Source organism: Anguilla anguilla, chromosome 7 (assembly GCF_013347855.1).
Source record: "Anguilla anguilla isolate fAngAng1 chromosome 7, fAngAng1.pri, whole genome shotgun sequence".
NCBI classification, from domain to species: Eukaryota; Metazoa; Chordata; class Actinopteri; order Anguilliformes; family Anguillidae; genus Anguilla; species Anguilla anguilla.
The window spans coordinates 45,203,887-45,218,099 of NC_049207.1; the positions used below are offsets into that span (position 1 = coordinate 45,203,887).

The 14,213-nt window shown below is 40.1% G+C and overlaps 1 protein-coding gene across 4 annotated transcripts in view; it reads right to left on the minus strand.

Annotated features, from left to right (window-relative positions):
• Window positions 1–14,213, minus strand: part of fstl5 (follistatin-like 5) — a 113,946-nt gene that overhangs the window by 60,755 nt on the left and 38,978 nt on the right. For all 4 annotated transcript variants that reach the window (XM_035426494.1, XM_035426495.1, XM_035426496.1 and 1 more), the window contains exon 4: window positions 10,938–11,186. In XM_035426494.1, coding sequence (XP_035282385.1) covers window positions 10,938–11,186 — 249 coding nt within the window. The remainder of the gene's footprint in view (window positions 1–10,937; window positions 11,187–14,213) is intronic.

Sequence of the window (14,213 nt, forward strand, 5' to 3'; positions counted from 1 at the left end):
TTATCCACATATTTTTTAAATTGGAAGTCACTATGGAAAAAAGCACCTGCTAAATAAATGTAATGTAATTATAAGTTTGCTACAGTTTTTGCTTTTGTTATTCTTTTTATAAATGTATTTCTCTTAAAACAAAATGTTTTGACACCTGCTCTGTGATGTACCTGTACCTATTTAAAGGAAACTGTAACAGGCAAAGAGGTTTATTTTCAACCATGATGACTTTCTTTGTAACCTCAGAGAGTAATAGACGCAGATGGGAATGTTCTATAGTCACTTAGGCCTTTCCTGCTGGTGAAATGTATATCGTTGCCAAGGTGATCATTATAAGGTGCTAATGCCTTGGAAGCACCACTTGTGACAAGTGAAGGGTTTCAGGTGTGCTCAAGAGCACTCATCTTCGATTATGTGGCGATCCTTTCTAAAACTGGGTCCAAGTAAAACAGAAAAGATAGCTCTCTGATTCGTCGCATGAACTGGGCGGCAAGAGACCACACCAAATGTCATTGTGCCATACCAAGTCTGGTTAAAAATATGAAGTTAAAAATGTGTGTGTGAGAGAGAGACAAAAAGCGAGACAGAGAGAGACAGATTGTAAGAATTAAAAAAATAAGCAAAACTAAATTTACAAATGTAAATTTAGCATTATATAATTTCCCACAAGTCAGTGCAGCCACTAAGCCGACAGTGGAGCAGTGAAAATAGAACCGTCATTCTGACACATCTAGAAACTGTCAGTGCGGTCACGCTGACCACCGCCAAGAAATCGATGTCAATTTGCCTCGGTCTGGCTGCAGTTAACGCGGGTCTGATCACTGCGCTTCGACGTGATCTGCGGTGATGTGGTGATCAATCCCACTGCCATGATCAATCTAGCCTCGTGACCCCGACATAATGACCCTAAAGTGCCGAAATAAGGCTTTTTCTGAACTTCGCAACATCGGTCAAAAAGGTAAAAGGGGGGTTAAATGAAGCCAGGTTACTACAACAAAAAAAAGAAAGGATTGGCGTAGGTAGTTAATTCTGTTTCTAAAGTATATTACATATTGTCAAATAAACCTCAGGTTTTATTTATTTATTTATTCCCTACAACCACTCTTCCCTGGTCTATACCTGCTTATCCTGGTCAGGATCAAGGGGGGGCGGGGGGGGGGGGGGGGGGCGATTATTGAGATTATATACTGTACAGTACTGTCTGTTTGATAAACAGGGCAAGAAAAAATGGCCATGTTTTTGGTGCCACTTCCAACTATAGAAAGCGGTTTTATTTCAACTTTTACTGCATTCCCTCGCTGACCTAGGTATCAAAAAAATCATTTTCTCCAATACGGAACAGTAGCCCTGAGCCAAACTTACCATTGTGGTTACATTCCTCTCCAGACATAACTTGATATGCGATATCCTTTTACATTTTAGCCTTTAGTGCACTGTATTTGGATTGTTTTTCCTTTTTCATTATTAATCCATGGATTAGTGACCAACCTGCGTCCGGTTCTATTCATACTATAGGCCACACAGAATTCATACATAGGTTTCACAGAATGTTCAAGTGCGTACATGTCCAGCTTGTATTATCAAGGTGTCACTTTCTTGGTTGAATCTGCATATGGGTAAATGTCTATGAATCTTAAAGAGTAATTACGCTCTAGATCAACTAATTGCTGAATCGTGATTCATATTTAATCTTCAATGCCTAGTTTGTCAGTTTGATCCAAATTTCATGAGCCAGGCACAGCTACGCAGTACAAATTCATTTGCATAGAGAATACTTTATGCAAATTAGATGGACACACCTACATCATCCAACACAGCAGAAGCATTTTTCAAAATTGTAATAAAAATAGTGGGCGGAGTCAGGCGGAAACAGTGAGTGCAATTACTCGTTAATATATGCTGGCATAAATCTGAACAGATAATGAAAAATACAAGTCATCTGAATGTGTGGCAAACCCCACACAAACACACAACTTTTTAGAAAGTCTGACAAATGTACTTAAAGTAAAACTAGACATAAAATTTTACATTGTGAAAATCGGAAGTGCAACTGAACAGCAATAAAAGTCTTTCTATTTTTATACAGAACAACAAGCATCGTGTTCTTCACAATGCAGTAGGCTCTATAAAACTAAAAAAGCTCCATTGTACAGTGAAACATCTGTTCAATCTCTGGACACTCAGTGCATGAGTGTCATACAGATCTGTAGCAGTTTGATATCCAGGCTTGCTTCGTTCCAACTGTCTCAATCTCATCCAGGCCCTTTGGCAATCTCAGCAGTAATAGTTGCATTCTGGCTCTCTAAATTGCTCTTCTTTTCAGTGTAAGGTTTGAGAGAGAGAGAGACAGAGAGAGACAGAGACAGAGACACATACATACATGCGAAGTAATGTAAATCTCATCCTGCTACTAGTTTATCCAGCAGTGAATTTAGACTGGATTCTAAGCCACAGCTCAGCCAGAGGCAACATCAGCCGCATATAAGCTCTTCATAACATTCAAAGCAGTCAAGGAGATTATAAAAGTGACAAAAATATTAAACTTGAGGGGTAAGAATGGTTTATGCAGTGTGAGTACAAATTGCAAGTACATTTTTTTCACACTCTAAAAATTCTGTTGCATGCGGGTGTGTCTGTGAGTGTGTGTGCACCAATAACAGATAATACATTATATGAATAAACATTTTGCTCATAATTCTTTGTTTTTTCATATCTATTGTATACAGTGTATATTATAAGCTTTACTGTGATTTGAAGAATTAGGTAATCAAGCAAAATGAAACCAAAGCAAATTCAAACAACTTGCCAGAAGGTACAAAAGGACACAAGACTCATTTTCTGTAAGCCAGGTGTCCATTTCTGTGGCTCTGAACATGGGTGCAAAGATGTGGAGAAATCTTTCTGCTTAAATGCATAGAAACCCCATGACTGCTGCAAGACGGAGGGAAATGGGACTTTGCATGCAGAGGGCAGAAATGGAAAACCCCCAAGGTTACCAGAGTCTTTGGTGTGCAGTGGTCTGTAATATCGTGTCTGCAGGCTCAGTACATTCGGATGGATTCAACACCTGACTGAGCATGGCCAGAGAAGCCAGTCATCACCACCTCCATGTCATATTCCACTGCATGGCACTCGTGCCTCTGACACTTGGCTTCATGTCCATATCACAAATGTGATATGAATTATGATGTGATATGAATTATGATGTGATATGATTTAATACAGGCCAGTTAATATCCTAAGCAGCATGTTATGATGAAAACCTTTTGGTGAAACACACATGCACACACGCACACACACACACCGACACACACACTTTCACCAAATCTTTTGTCATTAGATCTGGAAATAATATGAAAATGAATGAATTATTCTTTTGAAAGCTATCTCCAAAACATGAAAAAAGTAAAACGTTATTTAAGACCTCTCTAGTCGCACATACTCACATGATTTCTCCTAACACTTTGGGTATGGCATTTAACTGGGCGAGAGTGCCAAAGCGTTCAGCAGGGGGTTTGTAGCATCAAGTAAGAGTTTAATTGGCTGCGTTGTCACATTATTGTTCTTTAAAAAAAAAAAAAAAATCTAGTGTCTTTATGATGGAATAATTATCCTTTACAAGGTGCACAATCGAAAGGAAATTATTAAAGCTGCCAAGAAGCAAAGAATAGCAAGAATAGATCAGCTATAGAAAAAATACATGTTTGCGACATTGCGAAATTCAAACCCACACTCATTAGGCTGTCACAGATGACTTTTTCTTTAACGAATACAAAAGTCACCTTTGTCGTTTAGCGCTGATGAAAAGGCAGGGATCATTTGATTTGAGCCCGCTCGGCTCCCACAGTTTGTTAGAAAGAATCAGAGGGACCGAGTGAGCTTTGTTTTTCTGTTGAAAGAAGTGACTTAATTGGATTGGGGATGGCGGGGCCCAGAGGGCACGAAGTGATCGGGTATCCTCTGAGGTAAATGGCACGAGCACCTGCGTACTTAATATTCCCCCAGTTTACGCTCCTCGAAATACGTCTGTTATTAAACACTATCTCTTTCGCTGTATGACTTCATTTACATTTTTATGCTTTTTAAATATTAGTTTGGGGGGTACTCCCATGAATATACAGTACGTGGCCTGAGCTGATGGGTTTAATTTAGTAAAGAAATATGGGGAATAGTTTTAAAGGCAACGCATAGGGCGAGAGTGCCTACTGCGATGATATCGTGAGCCACGCGCCTCACAGCTCAGTGATACTTAGCTGAAACCCTGCCATGGCTCTCTCTGACACCGCCATGTCCCTGGATGCCGATTGTCTTTCTAGCTCTGACTGTGTGACCGGCCTTGGTTTGGCGGGTCACGTCTTTAGCAAACCTCACTGCGCATTTCTGACCTTGCGACTGCGAGGGGGGAAAGAATCCAATGATATATTGTACTGTTGGAGACTACGGTAACGAGAATGTTGCAGTAAAAAGTCCTTCGCTTCAAATGTTGACCAGTTGGCGTAAATTCAAATGAATACATTTTCAAATTGAACAAAATATAATGTATGTCTGCAAGATCAAAGTTGCATACAAGGGTGAGCAACTGGCTGTTGGTCTTGAAATGTTAATGATCTGCAGGTATGGATTTTAATGAGGATATTTTTGTGCAGTGGGACACACCCAAGGCCTTATGAAAGGTCGCAGTTGCCTGCTCATTAACAAACTCGTTAGCGCGCTGTTCTTAAGCCTGGAATACTCCGTCAAATGAAGTTATCTCACGGGGATAGAGGGAAGGCAAGAACCTAATTAAAGCCAAGTGTCTCCAAGGGAAGTGTAGTCAAACCTTTACGGATTTACTTTTCTGAAAAACAAAAGACACCGTGCCACTTGCAAGCAGAGGAGAACTGGCCATCAAAACTGGCCCATTTAAAATGCTTTATTAATCCATTTATACATTTAAGGCTGTTTCGTGCATGCTCTGTGAAAGTTTTAAACTCATAACCTAATGTGGATGAATTTAATGAAACTCAACGGTTTGAAATATTTAAACGCTGCTATGTGTGCCAGCACTTGCATTCAGCCTGTGCTTATAATTCTTGGCTTATTCCGTGTCTGACAGCATGAAATGTTGTGCTGCCCAGACACACAAGCAAAAAAATAAATAAATAATGACCAATGATTAATCAGGCATGTCTGCGATTGTCTGATTGTATTGCCTATATTAAGTACACGGGCAGATCAGAAACATCAAATTAGAAAAATGCACGGAAACTGGATTTATCCGTTTATGGATCACTGGCTCTCATTAATTAATGATAATATCAAGGAACATATGCGCTATTTTTGCGCAGGTCATTTCAAGGTTTCCCCATTTTTTAATTTTTTTATTTATAAAAAAAATTCAAGTCAGACAAGCAATTTCGTACAAAATAGTTAAAAAGAATAGCTACATATATTTGATAATGACACAATAAGGATGCACAGTTTATTTCTTGCATTTACTTTTTTATATATGTCTGTAGCCCTTGAGACATGAAGGCATATGATTACACAATTGGATTTTCAAAGAAGTGATCAAATTTCTATCATTTCCCTGTTCTGCATTCCACGTTCCAAAGCTCAAGGGAGCAGGTCAATTAAATTTGGATCTGTAGCTTTTTTGTAAAAGTTTGAGAAGTCATAAACTCTGCGATATCTTCCGGAAATGTAATATGCTGTATAAGCTCATTTTTAATAATCATAAGGATCTATTTAAAAGTGTCACATAATGTGTCTCCTGTTTATCCCCATAGCTCTGTGCGGCATTGTTATAAAATTCAGTCTAGAAAAGGATAAAAGAAACCATATGTGTGCCCATCATATCTCCAAGCTATTTTTAATAAACTCTTGTGTTCACTGAAATGAGCTCCACTTCTAATTTAGTTAGTCTTCTGTGGGAGGGGTATCTTCTGAATCTGAATGAAGTGGCAAACGAAACAAATAGTCCTCATTTATTCCCCACACTCCTGGGGAATGAACAACATGGCATTAATGCGAAGTGTTTCCAAAGTTTGTGATGCCCATCCTGGCAGAAATGCCTCCGAAAGAGGATGCAGGGCTACAGGTATTTAATTTGAGTCTGATTACGCCTCGACGTTTTGCTAAAGGCAGAGGATCCATAATTAATTGCTATCTGCTGCGCGGGATGGCTACCCTTGTCAAACCCATTGCATCATTTTGCTAAGTGCGACAGTCCCGAAATGACCTGGCAGCCATTTGTAGATTTTTACTTGTCAGCGTGAGTCAGAACCACAGCCCTCGCGCTAGCAAAACAGCAGAAGACGAGAGCGGCAGAGAGGTAAAATGTGGTGTGATGAACTGCGATGGAAAAGCTTAACCTAATGGAGGGGAACTGAAGTGCCTGGAATGAGGAGGTGAAAAACAGAAGGGAGACTGGCGGACAACAACATATAAAACAATCCTGTCACAATTAGTCTAAGCCCAGATAATCACAAAAGTGTTTTGACCATAACTTTGAACAGCAGTATGTATATAATTCCCCTAGCTAGAGGTGGAAAGTCCAGGGGTCAGAAAGTAGACGTCCTGACACATGTTTCTTCCACGCACTAACTCTAGCTAGCTGATTTCACTAATTAGTTCTACCTGCTGGCTGAAGAATTGCGCTACTTAGCAAATCCAGGTAATTGGAACGCAATACTCGGGAGAGCTTCTTTACTTTTGGAACATGGATTTTCCACCTCAGCACATAGCTCACCTAGCTGCAGCTAAAGGGTGCACAAATACATAAAAAGGTCAGTATGACACCCTTATGTATCATTCAGGCCACCAACAGAAGGTAACAAATCTTGAACGAGTCACTTTCACATTTAAAGCATGCCTCAAAAAGACCATTACACAGAGATTAAAAGGAGAGTGCCACAGCGTGGAATATATAGCCAATTCCCGGGAATTCTCATTGAAAACCAGAGCGGCAGCGAGCCGGACGGCGAGCTGCGGTATCGAGTGGCACACGGAGTGATATTGAGTGGTGCAGAACGGAATTCTGCGAGACAAGTCCGGAATAACACAGACAGCAGCATGAAGCGGCGCAGTAAGAGAGAATGAACACTTCTGGATCGCGCGGGGGATAAAATCTTTTGGGACAGGGAAGCACAGCGCCTCTTGCTGCCCAGTATTTAGGCATGCCATGGCCAGAGGGTTCCTGGAAAATAGACCCCTCTTAGTAGAAGTAGAAGTTGAAATAGAAGTAAAGGTAGTGGCAGTGGTTGTGGCAGTGGTTGTGGTAGTAGTAGTAGTAATAGTAGTTGTTGTTGTTGTTGTTGTAAGGATAAATGTTGATTGAACGCCAATCATAGAATTCTGCTTTCTGAATATCCAAAGCTGAGCAGCCTCTAGAAAATCCATGCAATATCTGCTGCCAATCGCGTCAAAAAATGCCAATAGAGCATTTCTCTCGCTCTTTCTCTCACCCTCCTTCACTCTCTCTTACAATCAGTGCTATGGTTTGTTTAACAATTATTAATGTCGTGATGTGACATGTAATTTATAGAATGATAACAGCTCTTCCTGGGCATCAATGAGTGTCAAAGCATTCCTAACATTTCAGCTAAAAAGCCCCGAAACAATCAATTGCATCAGTCAAAACAAACAAAAAAAGAAATGAAAATAAAGAAAAATGTCCAACAGATAAAAAGGCTATTCCTCCCAAAGAAAGTGCCTGTTTGGTATTCCGGGACTTGATAGTTAATTGTCTGCTGTTATGTCTATTGATTTGTGCGAAGAACACTGACTAATGCATGTCATTTCCACCCTGGATAGAGAAAGCTATTGCATGCTACTTAATTTTAAATCAGATCTAATCTTTGCTCAGATAGCAGAGGACAGGATAAAGATGGGGACGTACATTTTCCTAGCCCTAATGAGAACCTTCAATCAGCCAGATTCTGCCATTTTTCATTCTTTTCATTCCAGAAAAGGGCATTAGCTCACAGAATGGATTAACTCTGCTCTTTTCCATGCGTCCTCATTATGTAGAGACCATTGAAAGTGCTCATCATTTCTTCTGTCATTTCAAAACAATGGCTTGGTAGCTGCCATATCACAATAAAGACTAAACCCCTCATAATTGGCAATTAACTGGCCGAATGCACCTTTGAGCAACTAATTCAAGCAGTACTTTTTAAATTATTTTTTCTTTGAGAAGGGGGTGGGGGGGGGGGGGGGGTCTCATGCACTATTTTCGATCCTTCTCGAAGTATAAGAGCAGGGGAAAATTAGCTGTCGTTTAATTTCGCTCCACATACGTATGGATCAACGTGCACATTGCGGTTAGATTGAGCAAAGACCTTGGTGTTATCACCTTCTCTCAGCTGTTCCACAGGGATAATAGCAATGGTGGAAACCCTGAGAAACTGAAGCAATTGAAGCAACAGACTTAATGAAACATATGATGGAATATGAGTAAAATATTGCGGTGAATATGATTCTGACCGTAATTAGAAATGCTCAATTTCTTGTTTCTTTTTTCCCTTTCTTTTGCAGCTGGACTTTGCCACCTCATAAAAAAGAACGCAAAGGCTACCTTCTGCGAGCCATACTGAAAGATTTAAGCATCTTTACTTGTGTGCCACTTGCTGAAATCTGCAAGCTTCGCTATGCACTCTAATCCAGCTGTGTTCTGTTCTGTGTCTTTACTGTTCACATCTATTTAGCAGTGAATCCATCAAAAGAAACGTGAATGAAGTTCTTATACCCTATCACGTCCCTCCTCTACATACACTGTCATCAACCAAAACACTGAAAACCAATCAAGAAAAAACTGGCACTCTGTGCTCCATTTAAGAGAAGAAAGGGTGGATAAACAGGTCAGCATAGGCAGAGTTTGATGTTTAAGCAGCAATGGGAAGTTAACGCCCCCTTTTCGCAGACGTTAAAAAACCGACGTGATTACCCAGAGGAAAAATCTTTTGCTCAGGATAGTCTTTTCTTTAACTCTTAAGAAAGTAGTAAGATCTCAATTGTGCATCTTTTTGAGATCACTTCAATCTGAATAGTTGCTCCTAAAACCCCCTTAGGTGAAAAGATGAGATAATGAGAGGATGAATTTGAGACTTCAGTAAGACGAATGCATATTGAATTGAGATGCGGTTGTTTCTCATGAGGTCACTATGAGAAAACTGAGACATATTTGAGAAGAATCATGAGATCCTAGGAGTCATAGTTGAGTTTTCTTTGAGCTCTTTCTCTGATCTCATGGTCCCATGTTCAGGAGATTTAAATTAGACTTATTTAAGATCATTTAGAGATCTCTTGTTTTGATCAGAGTAAGACATAAATGAGATTATATGTGGTTGTTTCTCCTGAGTTGAATTTGAGAAGTAGGAGAAAAAGCCTTTGGTCTCAGTATTAAAAATAGCTCATTTGTGTCTAGGAGAAATGAAAGAAACAACTGAGATCTCTTTTTGGATTTTGCTTTCCTATGGGTACCTTTTCCGCCACCAGCCATGATAAATCAGCTGTAGCATGTCACACGCATACATTTCCATTCTCTCCGTCCATATTTTTGGGGAGAATACATATGCATTAACCCAAACACACACATTTTAGGGATGCTGCATTTCTTGCATTTAACCAGCACAATCCTCCATTGTGGCACCTTAGTAAATGCAGAAAAAAGGCTATTTGTCTCGTTAGCGTTTATAAAAGCCCCACAAATCCTTAGTAAGTAGGGCCCTTGGACTATGGATTCTAGGATACTACTTTTACTAGAATCATTAGGCAGTGACTTTTAGTGTGCTTTTTAACAGTTTTTTTTTATTGTTCACATTTCCTCATTTGCAAAGAGCACAATTTGGAGACTTTTAATACTTGTGGCTCAAAAAGGCTCATGTTAGCTCATGTACCAATTAAATTCAGGCCTGGATTCAATTACAGTCGATTATCCCTAACTGATACTGATATTATTATTATTATTATTATTATTATTATTATTATTATTATTAATAAACTTTTTTTACGTTTCATTGCTGGAAAAAAAGCCTTGAAACAATCATATATATGTATATATAAAAAACAATTGGCAGACATCAGCATGGTGTCTGGGTAGCTCTTCTTCAAAGCATGCATTACAGCATTGATTGCAAAATCATTTGCCGTAAAAGCCTGCGAAGAATAAATACAAAAAGAATCCTCTCCCAGCAGGATTCTGAGAGCTCTTTGTCTTTGCTCCACGCTGACTTCTTATTGATTCATTCTAAAACGGTCAAATGTCATAGCATTACTTGACTCGCCCATATCCTCAATACAAAGCTCAATTCGAAATCTCAACAAAACCAATAAAAAAAAACCTGCACTGAGTACTGAATAAGGGAACAAATCACCAACCGAAAAAGGCTTCTGACTAACTGGAGAACAGATGCTCTAGTTCAGAGCAGCTTACAAGGAACTTATAAACAGTATAAATATCTATTATATACATTGAAGAGTACTGTATGTTAAATAAGTAATTAAGGTAATGCATAATAAGCAAGCTTTTAGTTGTTTAGCTGTGTTATTTTGCAGATGCAGTCTGCATACAGTGCTGATTTAATTTTCTGATTCCATTTACCTTACTGTGCATTTCGACCAATTATTGACCCTGATGTCTAATTAGTTTTATAGATCATGTGATGTTTCTGTGAAATCCTCCAGCTTTAATGTGTACATGTATGCGCACAATACCTCATCTGGCAATTCACACGACACTAAAAATCAGTATTCTCAATTCCCTTTAACTGATGCTTCAAGAAACTCAGCCATTCTCGCGGCAAATGTTCATATTCATTTACAACGCGCGACGCCGAGGTAAAATTAATCAGCTTGTTGCACGGTTGAAAGCACTCCGGGTCTGGCGGCCTTTTCCCACGGTAACAAACACTTTACGGCGCTCACTTTGAGATAAAGGGCAAACGTCTGTATCGGGCACCCTTTACCTTTGTAGAAACAGTCCTCGCTGTGCACAGTGGTTATCTTCCTCCCCCTCAGACAGGCGGCGCGGTGAAGCTCGCAGTGGTTCGCGTACAGCTCTCCGTCGGATCCGCACACCGGCTTGTAGTGAGGCTTGCAGCCGTCCAGACACACGCAGTCCCCCTGTCCCGTCTCCCAGTTGATGGCGCAGTGCCGGCCCAGGCCGCAGTACTTGTTTTCGCAGGGTCCCGAGTGCCCCTCACGACCATACAATCCTGTCAATGAACAAAAAGTTAATTGGGTTACTGAAGCGGTCGAAGGCAAATACGTTCTGAAATCACATGGCTCGCACAGACTTATGTTCAAGAGTGCAAGGGCTTCTGAAAGTGCAGATACCGTCAGGCTTTGATATTTAGGGGCCGTTAAAACTAACGACTTTGTTCTCAACGATCTAGCGCACTTTCTTTTTTGCATATCAAAGTGCTCATTAAGCCACAAATTAAAGAAGAAAACTAATTTCAAATTTACAAACCAACAAAAATTTGATTTGATGTAAACTGTGTCATCTATAAAAACTGCTGGATTTCTGGCGTGACAAAGTTCATTCTGGTAGAGATTTCTGGAACTCGGTACTGTGTGTTCTGGAACTTATGATTGGCAGCTGACTTGACATACCCCTGATTTGGTTAAAATGTAAATTACCATTGTACTTACATGAGCACCATTTTCTAAATATATATTTACAAATTTTAAATCTCAGCAGAAGGAAGAAGCCTAATATCAGTTTTTGGTTTCTGTATAAATAATAAGTGGTTGTGTTTCATTACACTCGCAACACCTCAGTGCAGAAACAGAAGGTGATGAAAAAATACAAGTGCTTGTCTAATAGTAACGCTTGCCAGAATTACTCAGGATTAAGGAGAAAGTACCCAGAATGAAGCATGAACATCTTAGCGTTTCTCCGATGGCCAAAAATAGAGTTTGAGCGTTTGTATCGATACCACTGTCACGCCAGAGCCGACAGACATGACGGGAACGCGGGCGTGAGCGTGTGCAACAAAAACGCCCACGCCCTATTACTGGAAGAAAAGCCGGGCTCTCTCTTCTGGTATCGCCAATTATCTCGGTCTCCTTCAGGGAAAACCGAGATCAGCGCGCTGAAGAGTCTCATCGTTGGCTGAATACAAACTCAATTTGCGCTCTCGTATTTCTCTTTTTTTTCATCCTTTGTGAGGAGCAACACGCTCAAATGAAACTACGTGAGCACTGGCTGCTATCTGAGCCCTCATCAGAGCGTGACTCGATCCCCAGCGCTTCCCGGTGGCGGCCGGTGGGCTGAGGATGGATTGCAGATGCGTATTAAATATGACGCGTAGGATTTCGCCCGTTGCATGTGCATCGTCTGACGCGATACGTTGTTCACCTGCATTCGCATGTCCGTGCCCGCACTGCAGCCCTGGGTCAAATACATATTTGTTTTGGCTTCAAATACTTTTCCCCACTTTACTGAGCTTGTCTGGTGGATTGGAACCTATGACATACTTTCAAAAAAGTGCAAACCCCAGCTTTTGGTCCTATTTGCAGGCTCAGTTGCACCAGGCAAGATCAATAGAGCACAGAAAAGTATTTGAATCCAAAATAAATACATATATGACCCAGGTTTGCTGCACTGGTACTCCTGTAGCTTGGCATTTACTGTGTTTCCAGACTTCTAGTTTCAGCCATCTCGGCCTGTCACTATAATCATATAACAGTGTTAAATCGTTTTCTTTTATGCTGAACATGTCATTGCATTAAATGCAAATGCCAGCATTTGATCTCTATTAAAATCATATAAATTAGTATTACGTATTATAATATTGCAGTCATAATAAAATGCATACCTACTTTCATTGTGCATAATCAGATCCTAGAAAATGTATTCTGAAGTTCAGTTTCTTGGTTTCATTTTTAGCCCTTAATGTTTTAACACTCAAACTAGTTTTAATGAGTTCCATAACTTTTTTAAAGCTTTTTAAACTGTCATGGTCAAGGTGAGACTGATAATAGTGGGAGAAGAGGAAAGAGCACCATAGAGAGCCCACTCACACTGTCCATCATGAGATTAAACATCCAGCACTCTTAACAAGATGTTTTTCAAACCATGAAGTTCCACACTGTTAAATTTAATCTTATCAATCGTATAGTTTAATTAAGGAACACTAATGTCACATTTTGTAGAGAGAGAGAGAGAGAGAAAGAAAAAAAATCCAGACGGAAAGCTAGCCTTGCTGTACAGATTCTAACATTTAATTTAGAATCTAACAGGCAGAGGTTTCAGATTAAATATGTATTATTACCACATCACAGTCCAAGTGCTGACAAGCCTTTCTCCCTAATTATCTCTTGGGAAGAGTGTGCCACACACACACACACACACGGACACACGCACACGCGCGCACACACGCACACAGTCACACACACACAAACTGTTGACCATACAAAAGGGAGTGAATGACTCACTGTTATCTGATAAAAATGGCGGTTTTCCTTAGAGGGTCTTTTGTCTAAAGGCCAAACCATCTGCATAGTGGTTTGTACACAAGGTGCAAACCGATGTCTGCAGTGACAAAGATGAAATAATTGGGTACCAAAAAGTGACTTGTCAATGTGGAGACGGAAGTGTCCCTTTGTAATGAGAAAACTGAGTGACAGACATAATGTCACGATAACATCACTTGCCGTCTTTATGCCAAATCTGAGCATGTCATTGCAAGATTTACCCACGCTCGCATAACCACACACACACACACAAACAGGGGCATCTGCAGGGATCTGTGGTCCAATGAAAAGATTCACTGGGTCCCACAACCCCAGGCCACAATATCCCTGCATAATTACTGTAACAATACCCCATTTTTTGAGGGCCCCATCAGTCAGGGCCCTTGGAATTGTCTTAACTCCCTCCCCATACAGTGCCACCGCACACACACATGCAGCAACCATACAATTTGTCCACAATATGTAAATCTGAGAAAAATGAGAGACTCCATTTTTAGACCCCGTCAATCAATTTGCAGACCTTAATCAGAAGTCTTTTGTTCTTTCTTTCTCAGCTGCTTAGAAAATATTAAATTCACAGAGGCTTTGAAATAACTCTTCATTACTAACAAATTCCAAAGCTTTTCATGCTACATGGTATATTCACCTTCCGATTCTATCTGAATGAAATAATCTGTTGCCTATATTCAAAATATAAATACTAACTTCCTTAACCTTCCCTAGACCAAAAAAAGGAACAGGGAATGATGTGTTCTTATGTA